General features: G+C 34.6%; 1 protein-coding gene across 4 annotated transcripts in view; it reads left to right on the forward strand.

Annotated features, from left to right (window-relative positions):
* HERC4 (HECT and RLD domain containing E3 ubiquitin protein ligase 4) overlaps positions 1 to 9920 on the forward strand; it is a 117916-nt gene extending 107996 nt beyond the window's left edge. For all 4 annotated transcript variants that reach the window (XM_069460993.1, XM_069460992.1, XM_069460994.1 and 1 more), the window contains 3 exons: positions 3093 to 3276; positions 7515 to 7617; positions 9289 to 9920. In XM_069460993.1, the coding sequence (XP_069317094.1) occupies positions 3093 to 3276; positions 7515 to 7617; positions 9289 to 9497 (496 nt within the window). In that variant the 3' untranslated portion in view covers positions 9498 to 9920. The remainder of the gene's footprint in view (positions 1 to 3092; positions 3277 to 7514; positions 7618 to 9288) is intronic.
* The last annotated feature ends 1049 nt before the right edge of the window (positions 9921 to 10969 follow it).

The raw sequence follows: 10969 nt of genomic DNA on the forward strand, positions 1-10969 counted from the left end.
TCCCTTTAAGACATTAAACAAAAGAACAAGGAGAAGGGAGAGGAGACAACAGCAAAGATATTTTTGGAAGCCAAAAAACAGTGGTAACTAATGTTAGCAAACTAGAGAAAGCTGCAATATAAGATGGGCTGGAGGAGCCAAGAAGCCAGCCAGTTCATACTGCAGAACAAAGGCTCAGGTGCTGAGTATAGACTATACCTTTAGAAAGTGCATGGGGTTTGGGGAAATGCTAGGAACAGAAAGTTGACCCAGGAACTGAACTGAAAATAGGGAGATTACGTCATGAAAGTCTACAGCTCCCTCCCCCTTGATATTACACATTGGAAGATCCTTTTCTGGGGAAACTGCCTAACTTTTAAATGTGAATGGTTAGCCAAAGGACAATAGACATTTAAAGAAAGACCAGAATAGTCAAAAAGAATGGCAAGGAAATAGGAATCATGCACGATGAAGGACAAAACTTCAAAAGAAACTAAAATCAGTGTCCTCACAATGATGAGTGACATCCAGATGGATACTATTAATATTAGCCATTTTTAAAAATTTATTGAAAGAAATGAGATGAATGAAATTTGTCAAAGAAAATGGTACAAAAAAACTCAGCCGTGAATGACATCCTTTCAGGACTGAAAACATAGGAAGTGGAAAAAAAGACATATACTAAGACAAACCAAGACAAACATCCATGAAATTGCAAAATCTTGACTCTAAAGCCATCTGGGGGGGAAAAAAAAGCAGACCATTTGCAAAGAATAACATCAGACTTGCAAAGAACAACACTGAATTGCTCCTTGGCCCTTTGGCTAAGATCAAGCAAGTGAAGAACAACAGAAGCTAGAACATCAAAATTCTGGGAGAAACTTAGAATTTCATATCCAAACTATTAATATCAAGTATGTGGGTGTATAAAAACATTTATTGTTTTTAATATGTATTAAAACCATACATGCACAATCTCAGAAACTTCAGGAGGATGTGTTCTGTCTACCAAAACAAAGAATCAAAAAACCAAAAGCATTTCCAATATAGGATAGAGGCAAAGAGGATTCTTTCTGAAGGAATAATAACTGTGTAGAAGATTTAGAAAGCTAACAATCTAGGAATCTAGGTTAGATCAAGAGGTTGGAGGGCTCCAGGAAAAAAATGCAGCTTATGCTACTTAATATATTTGAGTGAATCTAGAGGAAATTGATATTTTTTAGAGAAGTTGGGGATGATGTTGAAGTAGCAAGCTAAGGAAAACGTTCTTTTTAAGAAAAGAAAGGTAACCATAGAATACAATTTAACTCTGTGAGTAACATTTATATGTATGGAAATGTTAATGCATATTAAACTAGAAATTGTTGTCTCAATATAATGGGAGGAGAACATGTGAAGGACAATTAAATAAAAGGTAAATCCTCACCTTTCATAATAGGTATTCAGTGCATTAGATAATATTTAAAATTGAAAATCAAGGAATAACAATAGAACTATGTAGGGGCTTAAAGGTAAATATCAGAAGGAATAGCAAAAAGAGTTAACAAATAGTTGCCTTTGAATAGAAGGAATTTCTGGTGGAGAAGTGCAGGACAGAGAGCTGCTTTGTTCTCTTCTATTTTGTTTTAGTCCTTTAGACAAAGTTAGCTTAGTGTCTATTGCTGGGGACTTTCTCCAAATGATTGTAATCCGATTCTGCTACTTAAATTAGTTGATGTCTCCATACCTCAGCCTCCTTTTCTGTAAAGTGGAACAATAAGTTGTACGTACTTCATGGAGTCATTGTGAGGATTAGGTGAGGCAAAAATTTTAAGATACTTAGAATAGGACCTAGCACATGTACGTGCTCAGTAAATGTTGGCTATTAGGATTATTACTATTTGATGTTTTAAACTGTGCGTATGTCTTACTTTGATAAAAATAAAGCTGTTCTTAAAATGATGTGAAACAATTTTAGATCCTTCTAGCTGTCCTTTTTTTTTTAAAAAAAATAAAGCTTGGTTTTGAAATACTTTGGTTATGATTTAGATTTTTTTCTGCTGAGAAATAAAGAATTTTGGCAAAAAATATGTTGGCACATAAACTGATCTAGCGTTTTGTGTTTAAAGGACTTAACTAGTATAGATGAATGTAACTTTCTAATTGGATGAATTATAAAATTATGCATTACAAAATTGTTCTTTTTCTCATCAGAACTCATTAGCATATGCTGTCAGTTTTTCCTTAGGCCCAACAACTTTATATTTTACAATGGCCTCCTTTAACCCTTTTTCCTCCTTGTAAATTCAGTTTGGAATACCATTGTTCCCATTTGCAGCAGCATCCTTTGTTATTTGGAAGACAAAGATATAAAATATTGAAGTCCTCTAGTACCTATTCTCATTATTTGACCAGATAACATCATAAAAATGTTTGTGGCTAGCAAAACAAAACAAATTGAATGAAATTGTGGTTCTAATTACTGGGTTAAAGAGGTTTTCCTTTTTTTCTTTACAGTTTCTTTTTGTATCATAAGAGGCAGAAGAGAGTCAGAAGGGTTTGTGTGTGCATACACACATACATTTGAAAAGCAACTCCACTTGTAATCTGTAATGATTATGCTAAAAGAATGCAGATAAAACCCCCTCTTAGGTATTTATTTTTATAAAATAAATTTTGTTTAGATTCCTTAGAATGAAAGGGAAAAAAAAGACTGGAGTCTGTCGAATAATCTGAATCCCAAAGCTCTCATTTTTTATCACCTAATATTTGTAACAGATCATTCTTTTTAGGGGTGCATGTGCGGTGATGTATGTAAATTCTTAATAATTTGCAAATATTTTAAAATTATTTTGATAGTCATTTGTATCATTCTTCCCATTAGGAAATGACATTTTTTCTATTAGCAATAGCCTAAGAATAACTGAATGCCTCATGGATATACCTGATTTTTATATAGAAAGAATAATAGGCTTTTCCATAATGACTGCTCTCTTTGAACCCTACTCATGCTTTCTCAGTTTTGTAGAAAAATAGCCAAAAGTACAGGAACACTGAAAGTTGTAATAACACTATATTATATATTCTCTATAAATGATTTTTATAATGTGTGCATGTGTGCTTTTCATTTCTAGGCAGGAGTTTGTTGATGCTTATGTGGATTATATATTCAATAAATCAGTGGCTTCCTTATTTGATGCTTTTCATGCGGGCTTTCATAAGGTCTGTGGAGGAAAAGTCCTTCTGCTCTTCCAGCCTAATGAACTACAAGCAATGGTTATTGGAAATACAAATTATGATTGGAAGGAACTGGAAAAGGTAGGGAAAAACATCTATGGCATTGTTTAAATGGAAAGGCAACAGAACATGGCTTGTTGGTGGAAATCTTGCCCTTTTATGTATCATTTTTCATTTTATACAATTTATTGCTGTCATTTTGTAGGAAAAAACTCAACCTTTCTTATTCCACAGTGAATAGATTTGAACTGTGTATGACTTAGAGATAGCACTTCTGTAGTTGGTGGTATTGGTGGTATTGATAGAAAAATGTCTGTAACACAGGTTGGATAGAAGCCCCAACCAAAACTAAATGAGATTTCATTCTGCCTCAGTCCTAGGAAGACCATCATGAGAAGCATTTGCAATGCTTAAGATCTTTGTTTCCTTTTTTTCCTGATTAGTCTGAATGTTAAATTTTTTTAGCAGAGAATAAATAAATAATGTTCTTGGTCTTCATCACTGGTACCTTAACCAATAAAGGGAACTTTAGGAAGAAGATTGGAAATTTTCGAAACAACTTTTCCTTCTCTATCCAAGTAATTCTTAAATATTTCTTCAGATAAACATTTAATAAAAAGTGCTAGTCTAGATAAGCTTTGAGAAAGTTATATGCAGGGTTGACCTGTCCATTTTTCCATCCTTGTAATCTAGCATCCTCTGATATAATTTTTGCATTAATAATTAGATACTATGCCCCTATTAAGATGACTGACCTAAAAAATACAATGCAAACCATCTGGAACTTTCAAATATTGCTGGTGGGAATATAAAATGCTATAGCTACCTTAGAAACAGTTTGGCAGTTTCTTATAAAGTTAAACATACATTTGCTATATGACCTAGCAATCCTACTCCTGGGTATTAAATTATGTTCACACAAAAATCTGTAAACAAAGGGAGAAATAGGGCGTTATTGTTTAATGGCTATAGAGATGAAAGGAGTTTTGGAGATGGATGGTGGTGATGGTTGCACAACATCATGAATGTACTTAATGCCACTGAAGTTTATACTGGTTAAGATCGTTAAGATATAAATCTTATGGTTTGTGTATTTTACCACAATTTTTTAAAACTTATTTTTTAAAAAACCTACAAACAAGTAAAAAACTGGAAACAACCTATGTGTTCTTCAGTGGGTGAATGGGTAAAACAACTACGGATGTTGATTCACTAGACCACTACTGGGCTTTAAAAAGGAATACACTATTGATACATGCCACGACTGGATCAATCGCAGAGGCCGTATGCTGAGTGAAGGAAGTCAGTCTCAAAGGATTACATCTTATGGTTCCATTTATATGACATTCTTGAAAGAACAAAACTGTGGTGAACAGGTAGAGGGAGGATATCACTGTAGAACTATAGAGAGACAGTACAGTACAAGAGACTTCTAGCACAATAGTGATGGAACTAATTTTGGTGGCGGTTACACAAATCTCTACATGTGCTTAAAACTCATAGAATGTACACATCCCAGAAAGAGGTCAATTTTACTATGTAATAATGCAGGGAATAAAATTTTTAAAATAATTAGGACTTCTAATTAAACATGGTAGAATCAGCACATCTACTCCCAAAATCTCACTAGAATGACAATAATGGAATAAAAATAGGAATACATACACCAAAAAAACAAAAATAGTGAGCAAGAGAAAAAATGATGTTGGAAGATAGAAAATAGGTGGATAAGTTGACAAATGACCTAGAGCACTAAGCCTCCAGAGGGACAGGGTCGTCAGGAGGCAGCCCATTTTATCCCCCAGAATCTCTGAGTTGGCACACCATGTTACAGGGATGTGGGGTTGGCCTAAAGGCAATAGAATTACTTCAGAGCCATTTTAAGGAATAATTGGATCCCTCATGTTTCTTCTACCCAGCAAAAGACAACTTGGGAGAGAGGCTTTATAATCTGGGCAAACAGGTGAAACTGATGATTGCACACAGAAAGCTGGTAGCCAGGCCTAAATCCTTCGGTAATGCGATTGAAGGTTTCTTTTTGTCGGTAAATTTCTTCTGCTCAAGAGAAGAAACCTGTAGATACTAACTTTAAGGGGTCCCGCAGTAGAAATGGACCCTACCTCTAATCACCGTAAAATGAAAATGATACAGGGGCTTCTCATCACCCTTTAGATGCCACATAATTTGTCCCTCCTTGCCTCATCTCCTATCATTGTTCCTCTCACTTACTCTGCTTCAGGCTTAGCCTCTTTGCTGAGCCTAGAACCCTCCATGCACATGCCAGTCTTAGGGCCTTTCTATTTCCTTTTCCCTGTGCCTAGTGTTCTCTTCACCTTGCTAATCCCAAAAGGTTCTTGCACTCACCTCCTTTATATGTTTATCCCTTTTCAGAGTCCTTACCTGGATAACTGATCTAAAATTGCAAACCCCTCCCCTGCACACATACCCCCTATTTTCCTTCCCTGTTTTATTTTTCTTCTTTGAATTTGACATAATATAAATTTTACTTATTTGTCTTTACTGTTGCTCCTTCCCTCCTACCACAATGTAAGCACCATGAGGGCAGAATTTTTGCTTCTTTGTTCACTGCTGTATTCCCAGCACCTAGAAGAGCACTCAGTAAGTGATAGAAATGTTCATTCAGTAAGACAGGACATTTTTTAAAAAGTAATGTTAGTGTGCTTTATATTTAGTAATTTGATTTTTTTCCACTGTGTATCTGATACATTATAACTTTAGTGACTATGATTTGTGGCTTCAAATCTTCATTCTTAATCAGGACTTGTGTGCACATTACCCCAAACGATTTTGAGGTTTAAAAGAAAAAACTTTGGCCATCATCCTTTCATTCCCCACTAACATGCTCTCAGACTTTAATTCTAACAAGCTAATAAGTTAACTGCTAGAATTTAATCCATTTTCTTCAAACTCATTTACAAATAACAGCAAATATTTTACAGATTTGAATTATCAAGAGTTCAGTGATTGAGATTATCATGGCTACAAATAGGAAGAGCCCAAAATTCAAGAAGCCCAATAACAAATATTTATTGAGCCTCTACTCTGTGCCTGAATACTATGCAAGAGATTAGGGAGAGGGCAGTAAATAAGACTGAAACATGGTCTTTGCCCTCTAATAAGGGAGCTAGATGTTAAATACATAATTGAATTGTGAGAGTACAAAGAGTAAGAGTTTAATGAATGGTATATAAGGAGGAAGCTAATCTAGGCTAGATGAGTCTGGGAAAGCCACTCACTAGATGGTAAGTTCCACAAGGTAAGGAAGGATGTTGTAATCTCAGTTTACCCAGGGCCTAATAAAACTGTGGCTAAAATTCATCATACAATTGTTGAAAGAGTCAATGAATGAATTAGGTGACATTTAATATGAAAAAAGGATGTGTCTATGTGGTCTAGACTGAGGGAACAGTGTGTCCCAAAAGAACCTGATGCTGGAATGATCTTGCTATCAAAGAACTGAAAGTTAAGGCCAAGTGTGTCTACTTCCTTCTCTCTTAGTGCTAATATTTTTGAGAGGGGCAGTATATTAGTTCTATTTCTTAGTGGCCTCAAAATAACAATATTTACTGTCTTACAGTGTCTGCGGGTCAGAAATTTAGGAGTATCTGGGTAGTTTGGGCTCAGGGATCTCTTGTGAGGTTGCAGTCAAGATATTGGCTGGTGCTACAGTTATCTAAAGGCATACTTAAGGATAGAGATTCATTTCCAAGATGGCTCATTCACATGGCTGTTGGCAGGAGGCCTCAGAACCTTGAGTACCCCTCTTTCTAGGGCTTTTTGAGTGTTTTCATGAGATGGCAACTGGTTCCTCCCAGAGTAAAGCCACAGACTTTTTTTTTTTTATGATTTAGCTCAAAAGTCATAGTATATATTCCTCGTATTTGCAATATCCTAATGATTACACAGGTCAGACCCCATTAGTGTCAGGGAGGGGACTATACAAGGGCGTTGAATATCAGGAGACAGCTCTGAAGGCCATCGTGGAAACTGACTACCACAAGTTTCAACCCTGGGTGGGGAACCTGCAGGCAGCCTTGGGGCCACGAGTGTGGCCTTTTGACTGAATCCAAATTTTATAGAACAGATCCTTTTAATAAAGGAATTTGTTTTGTGAGGTTTGGATTAGGTGGAAAGGCCGCACTTGGGAATCTAGAGGGCCACATGTGACCTTGAGGCCGCAGTTCCCCTGCCTCGCATGGGGTTTGGACCTTGTTAACATTACGTGTCAATTGCCAGATTCAAGATTCAAAACAAAACTCATATCCCTTAATATTAATAAAAGTTTATGTTGTTTTTAGAATACAGAATACAAAGGGGAATATTGGGCAGAACATCCTACGATAAAAATTTTTTGGGAAGTATTTCACGAATTACCATTGGAAAAGAAAAAACAATTTTTGTGTAAGTATTTTTACTGGTTCTATATTTCATGAGACTGGAATCTAATTCTAGTATTATTCCAAGGTCTTTTTTTAATGTTTAGGGTAATTTAGGGGGAAAAAAAGAGCTAATCTGCATTCTTAATGACATGTGTTTTCTTAATTCAAAGGCTAAATTCAGCTTGCCTCCAAAATAGCATTAGTTCTTAGAGATAAAAGCAGACTATTAAAATATGTTATAGTTAAAATAAGCTATGGTTACAATAAACTAGGATTGTAGAATTCCTTCTAGATTTCTAAAAAGATTTCTGGAATACAGTTATCCCTCAATATCTATCCATGAGGGACTGGTTCCAGGACCCCCAAGGATACCAAAGTCCACAGATGCTCAAGTCCCTTTTATAAAATGGTGTAATATTTTCATACAACCTATGTAATCTTTAGATTACAGTCACATGCCACGTAACGTTTCAACAAGAGACCACATATGATGGTGGTCTCATAAGATTGTACCAGATTTTTACTGTACCTCTTCTATGTTTAGATACACAAATACTTACCATTGTGTTACAATTGCTTACAGTATTCAGTACAGTAACATACTGTACAGGTTTGTAGCCTAGGAGCAAATAGGCTGTACCATACAGCCTAGGGGTAGGCTATACCATCTAAGTTTATTCAAGTACACTCTATGATGTTCACACAACCACAAAATTGCCTAATGATGCATTACTTAGAATGTATCCCCATCTGTTATGCAGTGAATGACTGTGCCTAATACAATGTAAATGCTACATAAAGAGTTGTTATATTTGGATTGTTTAGGGGATAATAAGAAAAAAGTCTATATATTCAGTACAAACTGTCTTTTTTTTTTTTTTTTAATATTTTCAATTTTTAGTTGGTTGAATCCATGGGTGCAGAACCTATGGATGTGGAGGGCCAACTGTATAGCTCTTTTCTGTGTTCAGTCTTCATTTTCTTTTCCTCTTTGCCTTAGCACCAAAAATTTCAGAATTGCTGTAGAAAATAGAACTTTGCCAGACCTTAGCTCCCTCATTTATAACACACATGTCTATGTGTCTTTTATCTGTTAAAATGTGTATTCTAATTGAAATTTGACCTATTTTTAAAGTTGTCAGAATTTATGGATATAAATATTAGTGACATTTCCTTTGATACTTTAGCTATTGCACAGAATATTTTGGCAGTCTTTTTTGAGAATCTTAGTTAAATTCTTTTCTATATCATCAGGATAACAAATTATTACTCTCTGAGAGTGATTTGAATTTTGGCTGCCCATTATAAATTTTTTATCAAAAATTACAGAAACAAAACAAATAGGAAAAGGAATCATAATCAAAACTCATTTTGTATTCAGTTTATTAACTAGTTCTAAATGGCTTTTCCCAAAGGGCTCTCAAAATGTTTTTGGCAATGGCAATAGCCATTCATTCATCAAACATTTATTAAGTACTTTCTTTGTGCCAATATTAAGATTATAGTTTTAAAGAAAAAATGTGTTTGGGTAATCAGTATGTGTCTCAGAAATCTTGTCTTTCACAAATTCTGGAAGTAGGCTTCCATCTCAGAGCAAATGTTAATGTAAAGCTCTGCTGTAGTGACTGTACTACATACTGCTTGCTACTTTGTTGTTTTGAAGTAGTTGGCTGAATGATATTTTTCTTGGTAGTATTTTTGACAGGTAGTGATCGAATTCCTATTCTTGGTATGAAGAGTCTGAAACTAGTTATCCAGTCAACAGGAGGTGGTGAGGAGTATCTCCCAGTTTCCCATACCTGTTTTAATCTTCTGGATCTTCCAAAATATACAGAAAAAGAAACTCTACGCGCTAAACTGATCCAAGCCATTGATCACAATGAAGGCTTCAGCTTAATATAACTTTGGAGTTATTCTGACAATTCAGTTTAGTGCAAAAGCATTAAACTATTGTGTTTCTCTTGTGGTGATGAATTCAGCAAGGTAACAAAGGTACTATTATAATTCTTACTTGCAAAATGTTCAATGCTATGAGTGTTCATGAAAGCCAAAAAATATTAAAGGAAAATGAACAAACTGTTAATATTAAACTTGTACAGAACCATGGATTTTTTTTGCCATCTTCTAATAAACATACAAGTATTGTGAATACATTGAAGTTTTACTAACATGAATTTTAAAGAGTTTGCATATTTCAGAAATGATCTGGTGTGTGAGTGCATGGAAATGTTGCTTAACTTTTCTTCAATCACTGGGTGAAAACCTTTAACTTTGGCCTGCAATAGTCATTTGATTATTTTTTCATTTTGTAAATAATGTTAAGTTTTGTAATAAAATAGTTATGTTCTGATACCAGTACAGTTTCTATGGTTGTAATTGATCTGAGCTGACTTTTAAAGGTTAAAAATTATGATTCAAATCTTACTCTGAGAATCTATAAAAAGCAAAAAAAAAAAAAAAAAAGGCATGGTGGAAAGTCTTTGCTTTTTTGCTAGAATAAATATCTTTGTGCAGACCTAAATTACAGATAGGAATTATACCAAATAACTTTAAGTTCTTTCCTCTTTTGTGAATCCTGAGATGCTGATAGATGGGGAAGTTATCAGAAAACTAATTAATATTTAGTAATGGAAGAACTTTGTGTCTACAGTTGCCAGTTATAGAAATATTGGCTACTATGAGAACCAATCACTGGATTATAGCTTTCAAAACTATTGATGCTGCAGGTTAGTATTTAGTCAGAATTTTCAGTGCATAGAACTATTTCTTTGAATTTTAAGAAACAAATCTTAACAGTTTTATGGTGCTGATGCTTAGTTATCTCGTGTCATTAAACTGTAAAAGTTGAGTTGATGCAATACATGTGACTTTCTGCTTTAATGCAAATATTTATTTTTAAAATTTATTAAAAAATGCCGTGAAAACTGTTTAAATAATAAAGATTGGTTTAATATTTAAACTTTCAGTGGTTCTCATATAAGATGCGAAATTTTTCAAAAAGGGGCATGTCTTAGGGAAGATCTCTTAAATTTTGGATTGCTTGTTCCCATATAAATTTATAGAGGTCCACAATCTCTCACGTTCAATTCCAAAATACAAAAATCTCATCTCATTTTGCAGCAAAACCTGATCTGAATTGTTGAGGGTATTTATGGTATTCACTAAATAGGACTGTGACCACTATTGGGTGCACTACATAATATGTTTTAATTCCAAAATGCAAATAAGCTCTAGGGTTTGGATAAGGGATTGTGGACCTGTACTTTTCAGTAGTTTAACTTAAGAAAAACTGGTGAGCCATCGGTCTGTTTCATAGACAGAAGCTCTAGAACAATATTCTCACCTAAGGTAATTTTCCTCAAAGTAGCAATGAG

Source organism: Eulemur rufifrons, chromosome 28, assembly GCF_041146395.1.
Source record: "Eulemur rufifrons isolate Redbay chromosome 28, OSU_ERuf_1, whole genome shotgun sequence".
NCBI classification, from domain to species: domain Eukaryota; kingdom Metazoa; phylum Chordata; class Mammalia; order Primates; family Lemuridae; genus Eulemur; species Eulemur rufifrons.